General features: G+C 34.8%; 1 protein-coding gene across 1 annotated transcript; it reads left to right on the top strand.

Moving 5' to 3' along the window:
* Positions 1-612: 612 nt before the first annotated feature.
* Positions 613-24,838, top strand: ZMYM1 (zinc finger MYM-type containing 1). The gene is made up of 9 exons (XM_031684010.2): positions 613-695; positions 9,745-9,914; positions 11,119-11,191; positions 11,386-11,635; positions 17,356-17,530; positions 20,047-20,200; positions 21,045-21,182; positions 21,363-21,400; positions 21,754-24,838. The coding sequence occupies exons 2-9, from the start codon at positions 9,819-9,821 to the stop codon at positions 24,049-24,051; spliced, it is 3,222 nt and encodes a 1,073-aa protein (XP_031539870.2). The 5' UTR covers positions 613-695; positions 9,745-9,818; the 3' UTR covers positions 24,052-24,838.
* Positions 24,839-27,376: the final 2,538 nt, after the last annotated feature.

Here is a 27,376-nt window from a genome sequence, read left to right as displayed (position 1 = left end):
ACAGGATTGCAATATATTCATCATTCAACTTTACTTATCTTTTATATTCCTATTATGACTTGAAGAATAGCACAAGTGTTTGTTCTTATACTTTTTAAGGTGCTGAAACTGTTAATTTGTTAAATAGTATTTAAAATAACCATGACTTTCGCCACACTGTTTTGGGATTATTTTAATGTTGCTATACTAAGAGTGCCGCAAAATGTAAGAAACCTGAAGCCCCTCTGCATTTCTGCGAATAATTCCTTTTATGGAAATTCACTCTGTACCTAGCACTTTACTAACCATTGCCTTTCTAATCTTCACAAATTTATAACATAGGTACTACAATTATCCTCGTTTCCAGGATGAGGAAATTGGGATTTACAGAAGTTGCCAATAGAGCCATCTCTCGGAATCAGGAAAGCTAATTGCCTCTCCTGAGCTGTGAGTCAATCTCGACGATGCCCTCTAGCTACGGCTTCGAGGGTAAGCGCCTAGTCGGCCGTCTGGGCTCTAACCCTCCCCGTCTCCCACCTCCTTTCCTGCCCCAAGACCGCCTTTTCAAGCACATGGAGAAGACGCCCGGCTGGGCCGGCTGCACTGCGCATGCTCGGCCGCAGAGCACGACGGGAAAGGGGCAGGGCCTGAGAGACCGTTTCGCGTCGAAGTTCGTTTGAGAAACGTCGCGCGGCGAGCGTACCTGAAAGAAACTGGTAAGCTTCCTTAAGCGGCTGTGGTGTCGGTCTTTATGCCCGTACTTTACCGGAGAAGGGCTGAGAGTTTTCGGCACTCGGAGGGAGGATGAGGCGTGGGGGAGGGCAGGGGTTCTAGGTGCCCGGCCCTGCGTGCAGATGCCGCCATATGGGGGTCGGGAATTCAGGGTCAGGCCCCTGGGTTGTACTTGTGGTCTCCTTTACCCTTGCCCTCGAGAGTCGGGTCGTCGTTGCCCCCCAGCTTCCAGCGTTTCTCGCCGCCCACTGCTCCTGCGCCGTAACTGGGCTTTCAGTCTTTGGTCTCTCTCCGCGGCTTCCGTTTCTAAAACGTTGGCTTGATCACACTTGTAGATCTCCTTCGTTAAGCAACGATGCTTTCAAACTTAAAAAAAAATCTTAGGACTTCTTTTGCAAAAAGAAGTGCGAGGAATCTTAGCTAAAAGAGATGTTTACCGTAAAAATTTGGCTCGTGATAAATTCAGATTTGGAATGGGAATTAGATGAAGGAGCCATCTTTATCACTTTTTCAGTATTTTGCTTTAGTGCACAAGATTGAAAGTATCTTGGTTTGCATGGACTGGTGTTTGCAAACGGTGACATTTTTAGCTTTCTCAAGATGCAGTCTCATCATACTTTTCAGTTAATCTGAACTGAAAGCTTGGAAGTGGGTGAGTGGAGAATTTCCTCTTTAAGAGTTGACTCCCTAACAACATTTGACGATAGCTTGTGTTTCTCATCAGAAATATGTAAGACAAGAAGCCTCCGAAATTTGTAACAGGAACTATATTACACTTAGCCCTGTCGGAATCAGGACTCAACACTTTGCCCATTTAACTCTAGGCTGAGGCAAGAGCAGCACTGTAGATGCCCTTGCTAAAATAGTGAATTCGCTTCTAGGATTTTTTATGGGTGGTATACAGGTCAGAATCCGAAATGCATACGTGCAAAGCTGTAACCTTCCTCATCAATGACACAGCTGCAAGGAATTGAGCTGTATTCACCCAGATGGCAGGAAAAGCTATTTTCTGAAGGTCTCTTGTTAATCTAGCACAAATTAGTGCTTTGGAAGTTTCCAAAATTACTTAACTTTCGGTATGTAACACAGTTAAGTGTATCTCATGGTTTTACTAGTTTTTTTTAGAGTAAATTTTTATTTAAAAAACAAAATACGAATTAAATGTTTTCCGAACTCCCCAAGCTACTAACTTACAAGTTTAAGTTCAAACATTTGATGTTCAAGGACCTTCCTGATGTGACCCATGTCTGCTTTTCCAACTTTATTTCCTTCCGCTAGCACTCTTGTATTTTATCTTTATCTTTTTATAGCTCCCATATATTTGTGTTTTTCCACATGCTGTCCCTATACTTGGACTATACCCCATTATTGCTTCTTAGACACCTACTTTAAAACGTAGCTCAAATTTCATCTTCTGGAAGACTTACTTTGACCATCTTCTCTTCCCTTATTTCTGCTTTGTACCTTGTATACATTTACACTGCTGCAGTTATCATACTATGCTAGGCAGTATTATGAGTGCACATCCTAATTAACTCTGTAACCCCAGTACCTATGTACTTCATGAGTAGTGGGCCTACATGAACCTACAGAACTACAAATGGGCATTTTAGTTTGGTTTAAAAAGCATTTAGCTTTCCATTCCAGTCTTCCTATCATGCCAGTAAAAGAGCTTGCAGAATTCAACGGAGTAAAACAAATGTTTGCAAAGTGTAATGCATGAAGAAGTATCTGTAAAGCAAAGAAATTAGTATACCTGCTTCTGGATGCTTACAATTAATCATTGTATTTTTACTTTGGTCCATACCACACCATCTTAATTACTATGGCCTTTTTGGAAGTCCTCCAACTTTTTTCTTGAGATTGTAAAGACTATCTAGGTTGTGTATGTTTTATATACGTTATAATCATCTTGCAAGTTCCACAAAAACTCCTGCTGGGATTTTGATCTGTAGCTCAATTTGGGGAAAACTGACGTAAAACTTTTGAGTCAGTGAGCATGCTGTATCTATTTAGATCTTCCTTAATTTCTCTCAGCATTTTGTTTTCGGTCTAGAGATTGTGACATAGCTCATTACCTTTATTCCTGTATTTGATGTTTTATGATGTTATAGAAAATAGTTATTTCAAATTTTTAATTTTCTAATTGTTCTAGTACAAATAAATATAATTGATTTTTTTAATATTGACCTTGCTAAATTTACTTAAATTTCAGCAGTTATTTGGAGATTCTTTTGGATTTTCTATGTATACATGTCATCTATAAAAAATAACAATTTTACTTATTTGTTTTCAAGATTTTTTTTCTTGCATTATTAACCTGGCTGGAATCTCTAGTACAGTGGTGAAGAGAATTGATAAGAGAGGAAATTTTAAACTAGTGTCCTTGTACTATCCTGTGATTCTGCTAAATTCACTTATTCTAGTAGTATTTATTGGGATAGAGTGAGAGGAAGAGGAGATTCCTCAGGGTTTCCTATATGCACAATCATGCTATCTACAAATACAATTTGTTTACTTCTTCCTTTTCTAATCTTTATGCCAAATTTCCTTTGAGTACTTCTCTTGAGCTTCAAGAATTTCCTTTAGCATTTCTACAGTGTAGGTTTGTTGGTGATAAATTCTCACCATTTTCATTTATCTGAAAATGTCCTTATTTCACCTTTATTTTTGAAGGATATTATTTACTGACCATAGAATTTTAGATAGTTCCTCCACTTCCCCCAAGCATTTTAAAAATATTCCGTTGAACTTCACTGTTTCTGACAGGAAAACAACTTTCATTCTTATTTTTGTTACCCTGTGTGTTAATGTCCTTTTTCTCTATCTGCTTTTAAGATTTTCTTTTTATCTTTGGTTTTCACCAGTGTGACTATGATGTGCATAGTTGTGTTTTCCTTTATAATTATCTTACTTGTTATTCATAGGGCTTCTTGATCATATGATTTGATATTTTTATTCATTTTGGGGAAATTATCCAGCCAGTATTTCTTCAGCTATTGCTTCTGTTGCATTGTCTGTTTTCTATTATTTTGAGACTCTTTTTGCATGTGTATCAGATCTTTTTGCTGTCCCACATGTTGCCTATATTATTTGTATTTTTATCTTTTTATGCATCAGTCTAACTACTTCCACTAACCTTCTATTTCACTGTTAGTATTAAATTCATCTATTGAACTCTTAATTTCCATATTTTATCCAATTCTCAAATTTCCGTGACTTTTTTTTTAATTTATCGTGGAACTCTGCTGAACTTTTCCATCTTTTTCTCTATTAGACACATCAAAGGGGAAGGGTGTAGCTCAGTGACAGAGTGCATGCCTGGCACGCACAAGGTCCTGGGTTCAATCCCCAGTACCTCCATTAAATAAATAAATACCTAATTACCTCCCCCCAAAAAACAACAACAACAACAAAAACACATCAAAGTCCTCACCTGATAACACCAATATGAGTCACCTGTAGGTCTGTTTCTACTGTCTTTTTTTCCCCTTGGTTTTCAGTCTTGTTTGGGGGCATGGGGTGGCAAGGGGAGTTTGCCCCAAAGATTTTTATTCTGGACATTGTGGGTGGAAATCTTTAGAGACTCCTCTAGAGAGGGCTGCATTTCATTTTGGCAGGCAGATAGTACTAGCAGATTACATTGATCCTGTTGAGGGATCCTGTTAGGCATTGATTGCTAGGGCTGATCTATTTGGGTTTGCCCTTCAAGGAAGTAGTCTTTCCTGCTGCAGTGTGGTGGCCCTTACTCGTAGGGCATGGCTCCCCGAGGCTCAAGTGAAAGTCCCCTCTTCCTTAGCTGGGCTTAAATTTCAGCTGTTCTTAGTGTTGCAAAGCTACTATAATCTCTTTTCAGGTCTTTAATCTCCCACCTGCTATTTTCTGCTAGGTTTTTTTGGAGTCTTGGTCTGTAGATGTGCAGTTTTGGAGTCAGCTAATAGGAGAGGGGGGGAAATATTTGTATGCAGATTTGGGGCTTATTGCTCTGAGGTTCTCTCCTCTCCCAGATTGTGCCTTTTGCTTTCTAACAACCTAGGCAACTCAGAACTCCTGCCTCCTTAGGTCACTATGCTGCTAGTTTCTGCTTAGGCTTTTCCCTCTATCCTGGAAAGTGCCCTCAGGGGAAAAGCCTGTCAGTTTTCTGATTGTTTCGGGAGGGTTTAGCATGCTTAAAGCTACTTTGTTATGCCTAGTTTTATCAGCTTTATTTTTAATTCTTGCCAATCTGGTAAAATCTGGAGCTGAGTTGGCTTAGAAGCTGAGTAAAATTTGAATAGGCAAAAAAATGACTTTGCATAAGGAGAACACTATAAGCACAAGTATAGTGGGGAGGAATTAAAGTGAAGCAATTTGAAACATCAACTTTCATGTAATAAAATTTGTAGTTAAGGAAAGACAAAAAATTTTAAGCGTAAATTTCTTTTTCTCTTTGGACCTCTTTCCTCCCTCTTTAGTGTGCAATGTTACATATGCATTGTACATTAACCAGACCTCCTCAAAGGTGGGAATGCCTGCTGGACTGTAAGGATCAATTTTTCCCCCTTTCTTCTGAGGCTAGCAATATAACTTGCTAAAAGATTAGCATTCTTTCCCAGCTCTGTGAGGGGCCTTGGTGATTTGCTGCTTGCTTTGTATGTGCTTACCTGGATTGTGTGTCTTTGATAAACTTTATGTAAAATGTCAGTATCTCATTCTGATATATGATCCCTTGTCTCAAAAATGTACATGATTGTGCCTTCAACTTCTAACAGGTGAAGCAGTCCTCACAGCTTTCTGAGAGATTATCTCCCAGGTTATAAATCCTCAGGTTGGCTCAAATAAAATTGTCTTTCTTAGATTGACTATTGATTAATTTTTCATCAACAGGTTTATGTACATAGTATTGTACTATTTTTCTAGGAGGAAAGTGTCTGTATTCCAGCTAGAGATTTGTTTGTGTGTCCAGAAGTTATTCCTTATATCTTGCCATTTCTTTTTGTTTTTATTGAAGTAGTTGATTTACAACGTTTACATTTGTGTTAGTTTCAAGTGTACAGCAAAGTGATTCAGTAAAATACATTTTTCAGATTATTTTCCATTATAGGTTGTTGCAAGATATTGACTATAGTTCCCTGTGCTATACAGTAAATCCTTGTTGCTTATCTATTTTATGTATAGAGGTTTATATCTGTTAGTCCCGTACTCCTAGTTTATCTTCTCCCTTCCCTTTCTCCTTTGGTAACCATGTGTTTGTTTTCTGTGTCTGGGAGTCTGTTGCTGTTTTGTATACAGATTCATTTGTATTTTTAGATTACACTTACAAGTGATATCATAAAATTTTTCTTTCTCTGCCTTGCTTACTTCGTTTGGTATGATATTCTGTAGTTCCAGCCATGTTGCTACAAATGGCAATATTTTGTTTTTATGGCTGAGTAGTGTTCTGTTGTACATATATTCCACATCTTCTTAAACCAGTCATCTGTTGATGGACACTTGGGTTTTTGTGAATAGTGCAGCTATGAACATTGAAGTTCATGCATCTTTTTGAATTAGAGTTTTCTCCAAATATATGTCCAGGAGTGGGATTCCTGTCTATATGTTTTGGAAGTTAAGCCCTTGTTGGCCTCAGATATTTTCTCCCAACTGTAGGTTGTCTTTTCGTTTTTGTGGTTTCCTTTGGTATGCAAAAGCTTGTGAGTGATTATGTCTCATTTATTTTTGCTTTTATTTGTTTTGCCTTTGGAGACTGATCTAAGAAGATATTTCTATGATTTATGTCAGAGAATGTTTTGCCAATGTTCTCTTCTAGGAGTTTTATAGTATCATATCTTATATTTGGGTCCACATTTTGAGTTTATTTTTGTATGTGGTGTGAGGGAGTGTTCTAATTTCATTGATTTACAGCTTTCCCAACACCGCTTGCTGAAAAGACTGTCTTTTCTCCATTGTATGTTTTTGCCTCCTTTGTTATAGATTAATTGACCATAGGTGTATGGGTTTATTTCTCTGTTCTGTTCCATTGATCTCTATGTCTGTTTTTGTGCCAGTACCATGCTGTTTTGATTACTGTAGCTTGTCATATAGTCTGAAGTCTGGAAGGGTTATGCCTTCAGCTTTGTTCTTTCTCTTTTACAGTTCCATGTAAATTTTGGGATTATCTGTTCTGGTTCTGTGAAAAGTATCGTAGGTATTTTGATAGGAATTGCATTATATCTGTAGATTGAGTTAGGTAGTATGGCAATTTTAAAATATTAATTCTTCTGATCCAAGAACAAAGGATATCTTTCCATTTCTTTAAATCATCTTCACTTGCTTTTTACAGTGTTTTATAGTTTTCAGCATATAGATCTTTCACCTCCTTTAAATTTATTCCAATTTTTTTTGGAATAATTTTGGAAGAGATTTTGTTTGTTTTTTAACTTTCTCTTTCTGATACTCATGTTTTACTATAAAAACAAAAGTGAATTTTGTTTTCTGCTCCATCATATAGCTCTCTATGGTTTAAACTAAAATATTCTAAATTACTTGTTACCAAGTAGTATTAACCAGCGGGAACCATGTTTCTCTTATTACTGTTAATAGTCTCCAACATATCTGTAGTTTAGCCCCAGTTTGGAAAGATGGGTGGGACTATATTAAAAAGAGAGCTCTAGAACATATTTTACTCCTATGTTATTTGAAAAGGAAGTAATTTATTATTCATATATGTCTCTCTTTTTGTTTCTTTAGTAGCTAAAGAAATGTTATATACCATTTTCCTCTGCCTCAGAAATATATTTTAGGTTACTTACATTTTCAGAGTACTTTCTATTCTTTGCCTGTGTGATGACTGACATGTTTGAAGGGATTCCAAGATGCCAGAACTCAAAGATGTTTTATTTTTAATTAATAATGTTTAGACTTGCATAGCCTATTTACTTTCAGGTGAAGGGAATCTGCTTAATGACAATCTAGTAGTTCATTTCCTGTGAGTTTTACTTTGCTGGTTGTATGTAATGCTCAGATGGGTTGAGCGAGGCCGTATCAGCTCTATTGCACTTCACAGTTAGGCTTTATTTAATTTTCTGCCTTGTTGATAGAGGCTTTCAGTAAAAGCTGAGTTAAAGATTAGGGTGAGGTAGGCGATTAAGCCCCAGCCTCAAAAATAAAAGATAGCAGAATTTGGGGGTATTTCGTGTACTAACTCAGACTAAACCATAGACCTGTAATTACTGCAGTAAGAACTTTGACTTAACCATATCTGTTTTAGTTATCCCCTACCCTCCATAATCATTAATTGTAAAGCCCTTTTTTAAAAAGTGTACCCATTTTTCTTGGAGGTGATATAAGAAGGGGAATCCTGGACACTTGTACTCTGCAGCCAAACTAGGATGGCAGGAAGAGAAAAAGTTCCATAGGATTTAGAATTGGAGGTGGCAGCTACCAGAAAAATGGAAAATAGACCTCAGTTAAAGAAGGACACGAGGAATGAGTCTGTCCTTGAAAAAGAGGCCATGGGGCTGAACAATCAAAAGACTCCTATAGTTCCTCAAAAGTTACAAAGTGGTATTCTTTTTTAAGCTTGAATGCTCAGCAATCTTTTATATTGTGATTTTGGATTTTAGCTATTGTTAAAAAACAAAAATTCAATCCGGTAAATTTGAAGATCTAATTGACTTTATTCATGAGTCGGGCAGTATCCCGTCTAGTAAATAGAAGGGCACTCCAAGGAGCTGTACAAAATGGAAGGTTTTTATAGGCAGAAAGAGAGTAAGACAAAGAAACTAAAAGAGTATTTTAGGTAAGGTCACCTTCCTTTAGAGAAAAGCAGAGGAGTCTTAGGAAAATTACCTCACTAGTGCTACCAGGAAATTAACAGACTAATTGACTTAAAATTCCACTCCAGTGAGAGGGTGAAACTGAAGTTAGGTTAGGTGTTTTAAGTCTTGGTGGAACTCAGCACAAGTGATTCTGTTTGGGGCTGTTGTTTCTTTTTTAACACTGTTTACCGAAAAGAAATCCATTCATGGAGGGTCAGGGGCATTAAGTAGGGGAAAATAGATTCAAGACATAATTAGAAGGTATATTTGACACAATTTGTTGATTAAATGTAGGGATTTGTGAAGAACAGGAATTTAGGACTACCCTTAGATTTCTGGCTTAGGAAATTGGGTATACACCATAGTGCCATTTCCCAGGAAAGGAATGTGTGTAGAGCAGGTTTTGGGGGATAATATAAGAGTATAGTTTTAGATCTCTTGAGTTTGCAGGACTTGTCAAACATCCAAGTGGAGAAATTTAAGAAACAATTAGGTATATGAACTGAGCACAGGCATATGGGGGAAATTAGCCTATAGATAATAGTTGAATCTGAGCTTGTACTCTTAGAGCAAGCAAGAAGAGTTCTGAGGAATTGTGCTTTGGAGGAACACAAGTATTTAGAAGCAGGTAAAATAAATGTTTGAGAAGAAAATTGGCAAAGAAGTAGGAGAAGAAATGGGTCTTGGAGTCATGGGATTCAAGGAAGGAGAGAATTTCAAAGAAGGAATAGTCAGAATGTATGTAAACGCTTCTATGGGAGGAACCAGTAAGGTGGGGAAGAGGTGTTGAAGCTACAAATGATAACCAGCTCAATAGGAGGGCAGTGGGTGGTTGGAGAGGTAGTGAGTGTGGGTGATTGAATTAACCTCAGATAGGCAGCTTTACATTTCCTAAGACTTTGTAAGTTAAAAATGAACTTGTGAGAATAAAGATGTTTAAAAGGGCATGGAGCAGGGACCAAGAAAAATAAATAAATAAACTTGTGGGTTTGGTGGTTTTATGCTATAGTCAGGCTTACGGGAACAGAAATGGAGAAGACTAGTCCCAGAAGAAAGCATGGAGGGTTATTATCTACTAGAGAAGTGTAAAGCAGTGCTATATTGGGGAGTAATGGATGAAGAGAAGGAAGCCAGTATTACTGTGAAAAAAGCGAGCAAGCTGTCTAAAGAACCTTTATGCTTCCAGAAAATTACTACATTTGAAGAGACTACCTTTTAAAAATCAGACTCTTCATCAATTCATATTTTATTTTAGGAATCTGGAAACTATTCCCCAAGAAGAAACCCATTAGTTTGGAACTGGAGGATTTTTTTGTATTAGACACTAAGATGAAAGAATCAATGATAGATGGTGAATGTGACAAGGCAGTGGCACCACAACTGAAGAGGCTAGGTGAAATTAAGACAGAACCCAACAATGCTCAGGTAAATATTTTACCTTATTTTCTTTCTTCTAGAGTAGCTTTAATTATAAATTTTAATTATGCAGATGCTGCTTTATTTGTTGAAAATCTTAATTCTTTACCTTCCCCAAAGCAGTTGACCAAATAATACAGTATGTGGTAAGTGTGATAATGGGTATATGCAAGAATGTGAGAGAATTGGCTGTTTGGAAGTGGGTTTGGGGGTTGATAAAAGGATTGCTTAGGGGTATTATGGGCCTAGATGACATTAACACATTTTTGTTTTCATTTTCCTTAAGTTGAAACAATAAATATAACTAATTAAGTGTTTTTATGCTTCTGTCTCTATTAAGTAATAGAATTAGTACATTTTAAATTCTTAGAATTTTTTCTTTATTTATCCAGATTAGTTTCATATTCATTAAACTTTTTTAGACATATCAAATGCTAAAGAACCTGTAGAGGATAAACTAAATCAAGCTGTGTTTTGTAAATTGGGCCCAATTTGCTTAGAATGTTTGTATATGAACTGGCTGAAATTTGTAATGAAATGAAAAGTAATTTCATTTTTAATTTATTTTTAGTATTTGGTTTAGAAATAACCAAAAGTAAATCAGTACCAAGTAAGGGTATGATTCCCATTGAGTTGGTGACAGTGGGGAATGTTGTCTATCTAGGAAGTATCTGTTGTTTCTTCAATAGGTTTCTTGTACTTTCAAAGACATAGATCCAGTTTAGGCAGATTGCCTGCTGCTGTGAAAAAATCCTCCTTTGTAAGGCTCATTCAGCCCAATCTAACAATTTTTGTGGGGTTTTTTGTTTTGTTTTGTTTTGTTTGTTTACTTTTTTATTGAAGTATAGTCAGTTTACAATGTTGTGTCCATTTCTGGTGTACAGCATCAATTTTTGTGTTTAAGGTCTTTATGAAGACAGCTGTTATTGATTAGAACAAGGAGGGAAAATAGGTGTCATTATTGAGTGTTTCTATTCTGTTTGTAGTAGCTACTGAGGGACTGTGTTAACAAAATTTATAAAGTCATATCTAGGTACTATAAAAATATTATAGTACTTGATTGGTGTTATCAGCCAAAAGTCACCAAAAGAGGAGTGCTTACTTATGTACTATGGTTCAGTTCAATTATACAATTCACTGAACAGATATGAGCATAATATATCATTTTCTGTTGATTGACTGGTTGGTGTCATTATTTTCTACTCTCTTTTAGGAGTATTGTCAAGCCCAACAGCCCAAAACTCAGGAGAATGAACTGAAAATAAACACTACGTTTTCAGACAGTGGTAATAGAATTAAGTTAATCATATTTATTTTGACCAATATGATAGATAACTCAATTTATTCTACTTTTCTAGAATGCCTTCGAATAATGCATTGTTTGTTTTGGGTTTCAAGTCCAAGAGAAGTAACCTGAAAGAATGAATTCTTGATTTTATGTAAATACTAATTTTTTTCCTTCCTGTTTTGTGTGTTACAGCTTCTCAGTTGACTACAGGCATGCAGCTTTCTCTGGCATCATCTGGCATGAATAAGATGCTTCCTTCGGTTTCAACCACAGCTATTCAGGTTTCCTGTTCTGGTTGTAAAAAAATACTTCAGAAGGGGCAAACTGCTTATCAGAGGAAAGGGTCTGCTCAGCTATTCTGCTCCACACCGTGCATCACAGAATACATTTCATCTGCCAGTTCACCAGCTCTTCCCAAGAAAACTTGTTCAAACTGCTCAAAGTATATAATTCTAAATTATGCCTTACTTCCCTACATAGATCTCGATCAGAATCTTGGTTGTAATTTCCTACATTTTCTTTTTTTCTAAAGAAGTAATCACCTTGGTTTAGTGAAAAGAAGCTGCGTCTGCTTTCAGTGACTCTAACAGAGTCTTCAGAAATCATTTTTTGTTTATCAAGAGATTTGCAGAAATTAAAATAATAGGAGTTCTGTTTAACTTTAATGACTTCTGAAACTTACTTTCCTGTTATTTTTATTTGAAATTCTCTATAAGTGGGGTTATTGCTTACCCATTCTATTTGATTATTTAACTATATAGGGAGCAGCCTACTAAAAATTAATCATATGACAGTTATTTTGAATCTTCCAAGGTGTAAAATTATATAATGTTTCTTTTGTAATGGCAAATTAAGTTGTTTAATTCTTTTGAATAATGGAATGGCCATAGGTAAACATAGATGTATGTATGTAATCTTTTTAAGTTTTCTATGAACTATTATTGGGTCTTTTTTCCTAACTTTTTTCACATATGTAAGGCAATTTAGGTAAGGAGAAAGGAAGTAGTAGTGATTTCATAATGTCCAGAACTCTGAACTCTATCTTGTTATGTATAAAGGATCAATGCTTTGAGAGTCCTATAGTACTATAATTCTGGTTTGTTAGTATCCATTAAATGCTAATGTTAACTTTTAAATGTCTTTGTTTCAGAATAAGAAAAGACATAGGCCACCAATTTTGCTACTAAATATACTAAATTCCTTTCAAATAACATCTTGTTCTGGAATCAGGTTGCCATAATCTTGCTTCCTCAGTTTACATTTTGCTACTCAAATTATGACCCTTGAGTAGCTATATCAGGTTCATCTAGGAGCTTGTTAGAAATGCAGAATCTCAGGTCTCACCCAGATGTACTGAATCAGAAGTGCATTTATCCCCAGGTGATTCATATACATGCTAAAGTCTGAAGAGCACTGAGAACTTTTCTTAGTATTCCTATCTGTTTTGTTAAATGTACATAAGAATTATGATGATTAAATAATATATTTAAGTGATCAGAACAATACTGACATGTAACAAGAACCCAATAAATGTTAGCTATCACTGTTGTTCTCTTAACAAACTCAAATCCTTTTCTTTGGTTACTTCAGCTCCTCATTTGGCTGCTGCTTCAGGAGTTATTCCTTGCTTCAAGTCTTCCTTCCCAGAACTCTACTTACCTTCCTCTTGTGCTTTTTAAAACCTTTATATACATTGTCCTTTTTCTTTTTTGCTCTGGCTGTATGGCACTCTTTTCAGCATGCTTTCTTTCCCTACAGAATCATAAAACTGGAAGGGACCTTAGAGATCATCCAATCCAAACATTTTCTTTGGTTTTGAGGAAAGTGAGGCCCTGACAGTTAAGGTCATGTTGCTGTGTTTGGAGTTTACCCATTACACATCTTCAGCAGAGCTCCCAGACAGATTGAAAAGGCTGTAGCAGGAAAGATTAGTGTGTAAGTTGTTCTCTAAGGCAGAGAAATCCAATATGAGCAAAAACACAGAACAAGCTTTACTTCCTTTGGGATAAAAATATTTTGATACAAAATAATATTTTATAGATTGGTGGAAAGGTGATGTAGTGATGCTTAGATTGGGAGAGGATCCATTGTTCAGAGTAACCTGTGCTTTTTTCAGAACTTTTTATTCCACATTCGTTAGCCTCTTGTATTAATGTATAGTTCTCAAGATTTTAGCTAATGGATGAGTTTTTTTAATAGCAGTGATTTAAAATCTGTTTTATGTCAATGTAGTTTTTATTCTAGTTCATGAACCAAGTGAAAGATAGTTTTGAAAATGACAGTTTAAATCATGTTAGAAAGAGAACTCTTTTTTGAGAGCTTTGAATTTGTGTCATTTCTGTACTTCGGTATGCCAGTTGAAACCAGCCTGAAAGCAATCAACAGAGTTCAAAATAAGCCCATGCACTAGAGCTGTAACACTCATTTGTAGGAAAGTTGTTCAGAACTATGCTCAGCATTTGGTTAATTTTAGGCACTTTCAACAAAATTCTTTTTTTTTTTTTTTTGTAAGGCCTTAGTAGATTAGAAGCTCACAACCTAGTAGACTAGTAACAGTAAAAGCCAGTAAGCATTTTCAGATTTTCATGCTTCTGCCAGCAGTTTCTTCTGCCTTACTTCCCACTTGGCTAATTTCTTGCTGTCTTAAAGGTCTGCCTCAAATATCTTTACCTCTTGTCTATTCCCATACCATTCCTTCTTCTCCTCTTACTACCCCTACCCGCCAAGATAATTGTTCCTTGGTCTGTGTTTTCATAGTGTACATAACTCTGAAAGCACTGATTTTAAAATTAATGTTTTTAAAGAACTGATATTGCCCCAGTTAGACTATGAACCTCTTGACATTAGGGACCAGATTATACTCATCTTTATATCCCCAAGGCCTAAACACTGCTTGGTATACAGTGAATCCTAGAAAAATTTTTGTCACAACTCAGGTACTGCATCTAGAGCTACTATTTTTTTTTTGATTGAAGTAGAGTTGATTTACAATATTGTATTTCTGGTGTACAGCATAGTGATTCAGTTATACACACATAATATACTTTTTCACATTCATTCTCATCATAGGTTAGAGCTATATTTTAAACCAGTAAAATGACTAATGTTGTGATAATGAAAATTAACCTGTTAATTAACCTGCTTAAAAAGGCAGAAAGATTATAAAACAGACAGTCCCCAACTTACAGTGGTTCTACTTAATTATTTTTTGACTTTACAGTGGTGCTAAAGTGATACATGTTTAGTAGAAAGCTGCTTCGAATTTTAAGTTTTGATCTTTTCCTGTACTAGTACTGTACTATTCAGTGTGATATTCTCGTGATGCTGGGCAGCGACAGTGAGCCACAGCTCCCAGTCAGCCATGTGATCACGAGGGTGAACAACCATACACTTACAACCATTCTGTTTTTCAGGTTCAGTACAGTATTCAGTAAATTACATGAGATATTCATACAATTCATACTATAAAATACGATTTGTGTTAGGTGATTTTACCCAACTGTAGGGTAGTGTAAGTGTTCTGAGCACCTGTAAGGTAGGCTGGGCTAAGCTGTGATGGTCTGTAGATTAGGTATACTAAATGTAGTTTCAACCTTTGGTGTTTTTAATCTAAGGTGGGTTTATCTGGATGTAACCCCATCTTAAGTCGAGGAAGATCTATATGGTAAAAATTTGTAAATATTGAGGTGTTAAACAGTATTGATTTCAGGAGTTTTTCATCTGGAAGACTTATCCTGAAAGATAGATATTCTGAGGGTTCTAGGTATCTTGGTATTTCCTGTAGTAGCAGTTCTCAAATTTTCTGGTTTCTGCACCCCTTTATACTCTTAAAAGTTTTTGAAGACCCAAAGAGCTTTAGTTTATGTAAATTACACACACATATATATATGTATATGTGTGTGTGTATATATATGTGTGTGTGTATAATGTTAGAAATTAAAGCTGAGGAATTTTTAACCATTTAATTATTAACTCATTTAAAAGTAATAAACTCAGTGCATGTTGACATGAAAAATAGCCTTATTTAAATAGCCTTTTTTAAATAGCCTTCTTTAAATAGCCTTTTTAAAAATTCTGTTAGGAGAAATTTTAAGAAAAATTTAGTGGGCATTGTTTTACTAATTTTGCAAACCACTTTACTGTATGGCTAGGTTTTCAGACAGTTTCAGAATGCTGCCTCTGCATTCAGTTTGTTAAAAAATGCTGTTTTGGTTAAGTCTGAAGAAAATCTGACCTTACAAATGAGTTATTTGAAAAAGGGAGGAGTGTTTTAATAGCCTTTCAGATAATTTGTGTATGTTCTTTGATACTACATGAGTGGTAGTTTCTTAAAGGTTAGTTGAAATGTGGAATCTGAAACCTTATCAATGAATTTATTTGTACTGTCACATTAAAATTTATTGATCTGTTTATATTTTGAATGATTGTTTTGCCCATGAATGATTTTTGTTGCATGCTATCATTTGGAAATTACTGGTTCGCTGAGGTATGCAGATCTTCCAGATGTTGTCATATTTCATTATGCAATATTTTAAAAGTCATGTCTAGTTTTTTTGTTTGTTTGTTTGTTTTTAATCACTCATCTCATCAAGAAAGTATACCTATTGGGAAGCTATCAAGCTGGAGATGGCAGATACAAGTTTTCCAAAATTCTAATTCTCTTTGAAAGCTCGGATTTTATCATTGGCAATGACTATTGCCAGTTGTTTTCCTTGAAGTAGCAGTCTTTATTCATTTTTGAGAAAAATAATCAGCTAGATAACCACCTCTCGATAATAGTTTGTCTGATAGTCATTCTTTCAAGTAAAAATGTATTCCATGAAAAAAGTGGCTAACTCAGGTTATAACTCTTTAATATTTCTACATGGGATTTGCCTTGAGACAACCATCGTACTTCATTGTGCAGGGGAAATACTTTATGCCTCTGTCCCATTTCATCTCACAGAATATTAAAACAATGTACTCAAGGATCAAGTTTTTAATCAATAACTTTTACAGTAAATGCATGGCAGTGAATACCATAAATACTGGTACATTTTGGTGCCACTGTCTTGATTTGTGCTAAATAAGGCTCTGGCAGTTTTACCCACTATTGCTTTTCTTCCCCTCCCAGTTTATTGAGGTAAAATTCATTTAACAAAAACCATTTCAGTATCATTTAGTACATTCTGACAGTGTTGTACAACTGCCACTTCTGTCTAGTTGCAAAACATTTCTGTCATCCCAAAGTAAAATGCCTTATCCCTTAAGCAGTTTCTCCCCATTCCCCTATCTCTGCCCTCCTCAACCGGTGGCAACCATCAGTCAGCATTCTGTCTGTGGATTTGTATGTTCGGGATATGTCATATAAGTGGAATCATACAACATGTGACCTTTTGTGTCTGGCTTCTTTCCCTTAGCATAATATTTTTAAGTTTCATCCATATTGCAGCATGTAAATCAGTACTTCATTCTTTTTTTATAGCTGAATAATACACCACAATTTGTTTATTCATTCTTTTGCTGATGAACATTAGGGCTATTGCCATCTTTTGGCTATTGTAAATAACGCTGTTAAGAACCTGCATGTACATGTACTTTTTTGAGTACTTGTTTTAAATTCTTTGAGGTATATACCTAGGAATTGCGGGGGCCCATCGTTGCTTTTGCACCATCAGTTCAAGTATCAACAGTGAGAAAGGCAAATAAGATGTTCATATTATGAAAATAGTTTTGATCTTGTGAACCTTCTGAAAGTATCTGGGGAATCCCCAGGGATTTGTAGACCAAACTTTTAAATCCTCTTGTCTTATAGGTTCCAAAGTTCATCAGGTATGAGTATGATTTCTCATTGTCATTCTATTATTAGCACCAACTAATACAGGCCAGGTAATCCTCAAAACTGCACTATCAGATGTGTTTATAATCCTTACTTTATAGATGAGGAAATTAACAGTTAGGGAATATAAGTGATTTAACTGTTACTTACTGTAAGTGATAGAACTAGATAACCAGATTCAAGTTTTCTTATTTAAGGGCTGATGTTACTCCTGTTTCACAGTTCTTCAGGTAAATGAAACAACAGGACAGAGAGTTATTTAAGGGAGTGGTTTAGCTTGTGAAGAGAAAGAAAGAATTATGGTAAAACAGAAAGTTTAATGGTGACTTTGTTATTTATTTTAGAGACATTTTAAATCTAAAGGATGTAATCAGTGTCCAGCTGGAAGATACTACCTCTAGCAAAACTTTTTGCAGCCAGTCTTGTCTTTCATCATATGAAGAAAAAAGAAAACCATTTGTTACCATATGTACTAATAGCACTGCAGCCAAGTGCAGCATGTGTCAGAAGACTACTGTTGTAAGTTGCCATTTTTCTTAACCTTTAGAGACTCTAATTATTCTTAAACATCAGTTCTTTTTTTAAATCCTAGATTCAGTACTTAATAAAACACCGGAATGTGAACCACTATAGTCTTTGCAGGAATGCCTGTTTTTCAGAGTTTCACCCTGCTAACAACATCATCATGAACTGTTGTGAGAACTGTGGAACTTACTGTTACACTAGCTCTTGTCTGTTTTGTATACTTCAGATGGAAGGACAATCTCATTAGTTCAGAGAGTATTACATTATATAAGCAAGTATGAATAAAGATCTGTTACATAAAGTGAGGACCACTGCATTTAAATTTGAATGCATAGGACTCAAATGAAAAATTGAAGATTGAGTTCCTTCCATTAGTTGGCTTGTGAAAGTTTCCACTTGAGGAAAATGTGAGGGTATAGATTTTAGCACCATTAGGAGTAGATTCAATTGGTAGGATGACGGAGATGAAATAGAAGACTTCTGACAATTCTTTCTTACATAACAATTCATGATAAATGCTGAATGGAGATTTTTCTTAAAGAATCTCAGGGTGATCATCTTACCTTGAAGAAAAGGCAAACAGAGGGAAGCTTGTTTATCAACTAGATATCCAAAATAACAATAGTCTACTGGTAAGATTAAGCCACGAAAAATGTTATCTTTAATTCCATGTATTTAATTCTCACACCTAAGCAAGGTTAAGATGAATCAGGAATGTAACATGCTTTTTCTGAATCAGGAGTCATAGGAGGCCAATGACAAATAATCCCCTGTTGCTGATAGGAGAGCCTTGGGTGGGTGGCTTTGAGAGCAGAGAAGCTGGCCCTGCTCTGCTAGATTAAGTGGAATGAACACAGTTAGTGGTCTGAGCCCCTTTCATGAGGTGGGCCTATTTTGCTCATTCAGATGATGCTTTAAGATGCAGTTCTGGGGGGAGGGTATAGATCCTGGTAGAGTGCACGCTTAGCATGCACAAGGTCCTGGGTTCAATCCCCAGTACCTTTGTTTAAAAAAAAAAAACACATAAACAAATAAACCTAGTTACCTCCCCCAAAAAACTAATAGAAATTAAAAAAAAAAAAAAAACCTAATTCTATCCCTATAAATTCTGCCTTTAAAAACAAGCAGTTGAAGATGGGAGTCCTAACAAGCCACAATTCATATAGGTCATTTGTGAGCCACATCTTTTCTATACCAGAATGCCCATACCAAGAGAGTATCCTGCCTTGACCCAGAAATGGGAGAATGGAAGGCATGGAACCCTTTGTCTGAAAGCAAGAAATGCCATTCCTTCTTTTCTTTCTCTACCCTTCACACTCAATAAATAGACCTTGTCCAGTTTTTAAGAGCCTGTATTGAGTACTCATTAAGCCTGTGCAATGGGGCAGGGCTGATTTGGCAGGATGTGTTAAAAAGCACCACCTAACTCTGCCTGCTGTATTTAAGATACTGTGTGATAGTAATAATGGAGAAAACCCATATTGTTAGTGAACTATAATCAAGAATTACAGAAATGTTCAAATCTATGAGTCTAAACATTAGGTGGCTTTTTATTTCAAAACGGATTGTTTGGTATAATTGTAATAATTTTGGCTACATTTTCTTAATAGTAGATTAGTTAAGTATTAGCTTTCCCATATGAGTAATAAATTAATTATAAATTATACCACTGTTGTTGGTTAATGTTAAATATTGGTGAATTGTATTTCTCAAAATATGAAAATTCATACTAATAAGGGACAAAAATAGCAATTTTCAGAATTACACTCTGGTTTTTGTTTCATTGTTCCTTTGCCTATCCTCTTCTTTCAGAGAAAAAGAAAATCTGTGTAAAATATTTTCGTCTGTCTTTGTACTTTGTACCCATAAAAGCAGTTCTATTTCATCATTGCCATCAGTGTTAACTACTTAAGTCCAGGAATGTTGGTTCCTGTTCCACCAGAAACAATAGGTGTTGAACTTCACAGTTTCTATCCTTTGCACAGTTACTGCTTACAGAATGTACTGTATTCCAGACCTCTCACTGCTTGTATTCTGCTTTCTTATAATATGCTTGCAATTTTTACCATGAAGTTAGCCTAGAAAACAGTGATTCCTACAGCATGTTGCAATGTATGTTAGGTACCCTTTTCTGGCTCGTCCTTAGCTGTGGAAGGCTTTCCTGAGTTCATGCCTAAGCTGGCATTGAAGAAAGACTTACAAGATTTTTGTTCATTTGTCCAGTTGGCTTTGGTTGCCTAGGGCAGTGAACATCTGTCGTGACCACTTTCTTAATGGCTTGTATATGTATTATTGCTATTAACATATCTGACAAATAATCATAGTTACCCAATAGATTGATTGATTTCCTTCATTTTAGTTATTATAAACTATAGGTGCCTTTTTTCTGGTTTTTAATTAAGTGCAAAAATGTGACTTTATCATTATTATTTGTAATATTTCAACTAAGAGCAGAGGTAGTATGTTATGTCATATACCAGGAATATGAATATTATTTTACTCTCTAACAGAAACCGGCCAAAACACTTACATCTGTTCTGTGCAAATCATTGAAGCCCTCAGATGAAATGATTGAGACTACCAATGACTTGGGGAAGACAGAGCTTTTCTGCTCTATTAATTGTTTCTCTGCTTATAGTAAAACTAAGATGGAATCTTCTACAGGTAATATTTGTTTAGCAGTTATCAGAGGTTTAGTAACTATTGAAGAATATTACTACTTTAATTTATACCTTGATTCATTTCCAAATTAAACTGATAGTCTAAAACTTGTTTCAAAGAAATGTTTTCCAGTATTTTTACTTAAAAGGAAGACTACTACACCACCAGAGAGTTATTATATTTGTAAAGATTGTTCTGTTAGAATAGAGAATCTTGTACTTAGCCCTGCTTTGTAGAAAATAAGTCTATTATATTTTTCACATGAAGTAGAGCTAGTTAGAAATACTTTGACGTTCACTAATAGAAGAGAACAGATAATCCAGGGCCAACTATATATTCCATCAGAGAGCCTCATATTGGTCCAGTGGTGCTATTTATATGGACAGTGGAGTGAATTATTTCCCTGGGGCTTGTACATCATTCATACTGGCTTATTAGAGAAAACTCTGCAGTACCAGCTTAGAAACCAACCTAGCTCCATTCATATTGAGGTTTATGAATCCTGGAAGAGTTAGAAACGATACCCATTCGGAGATTCTATAATAATCTCTCTTCTGTTCTTCATGGGTAATTTCACAGTAAAGATTTGCTTGACATTTCAAGCAAATAGTATGAAAGAACTGAGAAGTTGTGTGCAAAGGTAGAAGATATAAAATGATGGGAAATGTGAATTATCAGTTTAATGTTGTTATTAATGTTATCCTAAAGAACCTGGCCATCCTTAAGTACTAATAAAAATTACTCTAGTACCTAGCAGTACTTAAAGCTATTAGATATTTGCATTATAAGTTGAAATATCTCTTATTAAACATGTTTTTGGTTGATTGATTCTTTTAATTTTTGTCAGTAAATGTTTCTGTGGTGCATGATGCTTCAGTGGATCGCCTTTCTCCAAAGAAAGATACAACTCCAGTTATAAGCAATATAGTGTCACTGGCAGATACTCATGATGCCCTGCCCATCATGAACTCTGATGTACTACAAGGTAAAAATTGATATGAAGACATTTGACATATACACTGTTTGCTGTGCTTGATTAGAATGTAGAATCTGTCTTTATTCTAAGTTTTCTTTTTGTTGCCTGATATGATATAAACAATTATAATTAATGATGCTATGTTATAGATTATGGTAAAGATCTTGAATTTATGCCTTATCTTAACAGGTACAGTTTCTTCAGTAACAGCAAATGTCATTACGGATGTAAGTTTTATTCTTAATGTTTTTGTTACAGTCTTTTTCTTTTTTTTAAGCTTTCCTTTTTAAAATATATTTTGTATGTATGTGTGCTTAAGCATATTCATTCCTGTTTTGATCCTGGAGCTCAAAAAGTAGAGCAGTAAGTGCTTTTGATATTCACATTCAATTTCTCAGATCTCAGGTTTGACGTGAAATTAATAATACTAAGTTATAAATAATTGTTCATGTTTCCCCCTAGTGGAGCTCATACTGTAACTCACCCACTGATTTTATTGTGTTAGTAGGATGGATGTGTTCAATATTTTAATTATTTGAAAACTGTTCAAGCAAATATTGTTTTATCATTTTCTTCCAAGATTCCTGAGAGTTCACCGAGTGAATCAAGTAACGGTGTTGCTAATAGTAGTGTGGAACAGCCAGGCCTTTCACTATCACCAGCACTCGGTCAGCGTACAAGTGGCTCCAGTATGGATGTACAAAAAGATCACGTGTCAAACCAAGATGCTACATACAGTATGAAATCTATGAAAATTAGTGATGGACTATGTCACCTAAAATTTACGTCCAAAGTACAAAAAGTTAAAGGTAAATCACGAAGTATTAAAAAATCTTGGTGTTCGAATTTTCAGCAATTAGAAAACAGTATTAAAAAGGACATGGTATTCTGTTACTCGTGCCAGTTGTTCTGCCAAAAAAATTTTAGCTGTAGAGGAGAATCATTTGCAGGCCAGGGAATTTCCAATTGGAAAAAAACTCTGGAAAAATTCAGAAAGCATGAAAAAAGTGAAATGCATTTGAAGTCATTGCAATTTTGGAAGGTATACCAGTTTTGTGATGAAGCTGTTAGTGACAGTGTATCTAATCATTCAAAACAGAGTGAAGGAAATAAGAAGTACCTAAAGCTTATAATTGAAAATATTTTATTTCTTGGAAAGCAGTGCTTACTCTTAAGAGGAAATGACCAGTCTATTTCATCTGTGAATAAAGGCAATTTTTTAGAATTGTTAGAAATTCGAGCAAAAGATAAAGGAGAAGAAATGTTTCAACTTATGAATTCACAAGTTGACTTCTATAATAGTACACAAATTCAAAATGATATTATTGAAATAATAAAGACTGAAATGTTACAAGATATTGTGAATGAGATCAATGTCTCTTCAGCTTTTTCAATAATATGTGATGAGACAGTTGATAATTCCACTAAAGGACAGCTCTCAATTTGTGTAAGATACCCACAAAAAACATCAAAGGCTGTATTAATTAAAGAAAGATTCTTGGGTTTCATAGATGTTGAAGAGATGACTGGGACCAACTTACATAGGACTATCAAAACCTACCTGCAGCAAATTGGAGTTGATTTGAATAAAATACGAGGCCAGGCCTATGATAGTACCTGTAATTGGAGGGGAAAATTTAATAAAATTGCAGCAGAATTCAAGAAGGAAGAACCAAGAGCTTTATACCTACACTGTTACGCACATTTTTTGGATTTAGCAGTGATTAGGTTTTGTAGAGAAGTAAAAGAGCTCCGAAGTGCTCTAAATACTCTCAGTTCTTTGTTCAACACTATCCATGTATCTGGGGAAATGTCTGCAAATTTTCGAAACATTTATAAGCTAAGTCAAAATAAAACATGCAGGAAACATACATCACAATCATGTTGGACAGTCCATGATCGTACATTACTGTCTGTGATTGAGGATCTTCCAGAGATTATTGAAACACTAGAAGTTCTATCAAGCCATTCTTCAAACACAAGTTTAGCTGATGAACTGGGTGATTTGTTGACATTGGTTTCCAAATTTGAATTTATCTTTTGTTTAAAATTTCTTTATCGGGTACTAAGTGTTACAGGAATTCTTTCCAAAGAGCTTCAAAGTGAAACCATAGATATTTTTTCTTTATCTTCAAAAATAGAAGCAATTTTGGAATGTTTATCCTCTGAAAGAAATGATACCTATTTCAAAACTATGTGGAATGGAGCAGAAGAAATATGTCAAAAAATAACCTGTAAAGGTTTTGAAGTTGAAAGACCTTCATTTCAGAAACGAAGAAAAATTCAGAGAACAATAGACCTTGGCAATTCAGACAGTATGTTTTTCCCTGCCTCAACAGAAGAACAATATAAAGTTAATATTTACTACCAAGGCTTGGATACTATATTACAAAATTTAAAATTATGTTTTTCAGAGTTTGATTATTGTAAAATGAAGCAAATTTCAGAACTGCTGTTTAAATGGGACGAACCATTAAATGAAGCAACAGCCAAAGATGTCCAAGAATTTTATAAACTTGATGCAGACATCATCCCAGAGCTTAGATTTTATCGGCAATATGCAAAGCTCAACTTTGTCATAGATTATGATTGTGTCAACTTCAGCAACCTTGGCTATTTGTTTATTCAGCATGGCCTTCACAATAATATTCCTTGCATATCAGAGCTATTATATATTGCTTTATCTTGGCCAGTTACTTCAGCAAGAATTGAAAACTCATTTTCTACACTGTCTCGTCTTAAAACATATTTATGTCATACCAGGGGACAAAAAAAGCTTAGTGGCCCGGCCCTAATGGCTGTTGAGCAGGAACTGGTAAATACACTGATGGAGCCTGAAAGACTCAGTGGAATTGTGGAAAAGTTTATCCTCAGGTGAAAGAAATATAATACTTACTAACTTGAATTTACCTGAAATTTTATATTTCTGTTGCATGTTACAGTTGTTTCAAATTTTTGTCTTCTAAGAAAAAGAGTTTTTTCATCAGAACGTGTAACATTTACTTTGTTCAAAATTCATAAGACACAGAATGATAGACAATGAAAAGTCTCCTTCCCTTTTTAGTATCTAGTTCCCTCTCCCAGGGAACTGCTTTTTGAATATCCTTATGGAGATACTTAATCATAAATGTACTATGTAATGCACAATGTTCTTCAACAACTTGCCTTTTTTAACTTAACGTGGTATTTTTGAGATTGTCCCATATCAGAACATGAAGGGTTTCTTGATTTTTTTCTTTAAAAATGCCTAAGTTCTAATTGTATGGATATACCATAATATATTAGAGCAGTTCCATCTGACAGACATGTTACTTTTTTCCAGCCTTTTACTGTTATAAATAATGCTGCATTTAATAACCTTGTACATAGTTCATGTTGCACATAAGTGAGTTACTATAAGGTAAAAATTTAAATTGAAGTTACTAAGTGAAAAGATTTGCACATTTTTATTTTTGATAGATATTGGCAAATTGCTTTCTATAAGGATTGTGCCAATTTATAGTCCAGCCAACAATGTGTGAGTGCCTTTTTCCTCAAATCTTTATAAAGTGTTATAAAACATTTTGATCTTTGCCAATGTGTTAGTTGTAATGGCCTTAATCTCTATGGAGATTAAATCTCAGAATTTTTTATTTTCACTTAAAGAATAAAATTATCTGCTTGAACCATTTGTATTCCTTTTCTGTGAAATCTCATATTTAAACATTAAAACTCTAAATATTGATGTGGTTTTGGTTGATACAACAGTGAATGACACAATAGGAATTCTTAATACCTACTTTATGAAAACACTGCCTTTTTTCAAGTAATTTCAAAAAAAGGGCTTTTTCTGTGTTTATGCTTTAGAAAAGTTTAGACAGAGGAAATCTATTCCTCAAAGATTTAAGAGTTTAGTGGTAAATTATTTGAGCCTGGATTTTTTTTTTGAGAATATTTCTCTGCCCCTTTTCACCTGCAGTTTCTCTCTCATCAATTTTTATAACTTCTAATTTTTCTAGAAAGAGCATCCATTTCATTGAGTCATTCTTTCAAATGTATTTGCTCAGAGTTGTAGAATGTAGTCTCTTAACTTGTTCTGTATACCTGTACTGACTTTCTTCATTGATCTTCAGACATTTTCTTTATCTTATTAGGCCAAGGCTGGTGATTTATTTAGTTTTCCACACACATTCTTAGGTTTATTTATCAATCCTTTACTTTTTAAAATTATGATTAGTTTTAACATATAAAAGAGCATAACAATTAACATTTAGTCCTATTAAATTCTAATATTTTGCCATGTTCCAGATTTTAATCTCAGAAATAAAATTATTACAGATTGAGTTAAAGCTCTCTTGCAATCTTTTCCTGGTAACATTTCTCTTGTTTTCCCCAGAGGTAATGATTATTTGGTATGCATCATTTCATGCGTGTATAATTTTATACTTAATAAAATAGCCTTGTGCCATGTGTTTATAAACTTTAAGTTTACAATTCTGCAATTTGCTTTTTTTATTCAGTGTTGTTTGATGTTTATACATGGATTTCTAGTTTATTTACTTAACTGCTAAATACTGTTCCCATTATGAGTATACAAGTTCATTCTTTCTCTGTTTAAATGGACATTTTATATTGTCTCTGATTTTGCATTTTTATAATACTCTAATTATCACTTTTATATGTTGTATGCACTTTGTACGTTCAGCAAATATTTACTGAGCAAATACTATACACCAGACACTATTTGAGCTGCTGGAGATGCAGCGGAGAATTTAAAAAAGGCCTTGACTCCAATGAAACTTAGCTTTCTATTGTGGAAATCCACAAAAGATATTAGAAGAGATTGCTTACCAACTTTTTATGTAGCTAGGTGATACACAGAAAAGAATATTTGTATGTTGCATAGGGTAAAAGATGAGGCTTTGAGAGTTGTGGCCATTTAAGTCCTTACCCAACCACCCATCCCTGGCCCATAAGTTGGGATGGTCTGTTCTAAGGAACTTACCTAAAGATGGACCTGAGAAGTCAAGGCTATGTGCATTTTCCACTTGAATCAGACTTCTCAGTTATACCATTTTTCTGTTCCTACGCACAATTGTCTGAGTGTCTGTTGTTTCACGTACTTACCAACATTTAGTATTGTCATTTTACTCTTTTTTTAAAAAGTCATTGATTTGAACTTTTATCTATTTAAAAAAACAGAAGGTAGTTCATCTTTAGTGTTGAATGCTTAGTGCATATATTTTCATTCTTTTCTGTTGTGTTGAAAGTGCTTAATTAACACTGTGAACTTTCCTCCGAAGTTGCCTTTGCCTACCTTGTGCTTTTCTCATCCTCATTATTTTCTAGCTATTTGCAGTTGTGGTTTCTATCTTGTCATGGAAGCAAGAGTTAATTTCAGGAGGTTGGGTGATTTCCCAAATGTTTTATTTTTTTACTTTTTGATAGTCTACTATAAAGCCAGTAATGTAACATCTAGATCTGAAAAAGAAAAAAAATGAAAACCATGATAATTAAAATAGCTATCTTTGTTGAATACCTACTGTGTAACCTAGTACTTTTCTCAGTGCTTTATATGTTTTTTCACTTCTCACAACAGCCTATTCACTGTTAAGCTTTAACTTTTGTATCTGATTTTTAAAACCATGGTGAAATTAGAATAAAAGTTTATTTCTATAACAATAAAATAAAGGTAATATATTTATTACTATATATGTATAGACCTAGCCAATAGTATATATAACATCATGCTTAAAAGTAAAATATCAAGAGACTACCACAAAATATTAAAACAAGCCATGGATACTCAACTATCAACTGTCTTACATAATACTTCTAAATTAAGCTATTTTTAGGTAATTGCAGATTTATATAAAGCAAGAAATAATACAGAAAGATCTTATATATCATTCACCCATTTTCCCCCGATGGTAACGTCTTGCATAGCTAACCCAGTGTCACAACAGGGAACGGAACATTGATACAGTCCACTGATCTTACTCAGATTCACCGGTTTTACATGTACTCATGTATGTTTGTATTTAGTTCTGTGCAGTTTTATCATGTATGGATTCATGTAATCACCACTATAGTCAAGATGCAGAACAGTCCCATCAACATAAGGATTCCTTGTGATGCTTTTATAAATGCACCCATTTTCCTCTCCCTTCTCGTATCCAGTTGCAACCACTGGCAACTACTCATCTATTCTCCACCTCTATAAT

Source organism: Vicugna pacos, chromosome 13 (assembly GCF_048564905.1).
Source record: "Vicugna pacos chromosome 13, VicPac4, whole genome shotgun sequence".
In the NCBI taxonomy this organism is placed as follows: Eukaryota; Metazoa; Chordata; class Mammalia; order Artiodactyla; family Camelidae; genus Vicugna; species Vicugna pacos.
The sequence above is the reverse complement of the archived record's forward strand: the minus strand, read 5'-3'. Positions and strand labels throughout refer to the sequence as shown.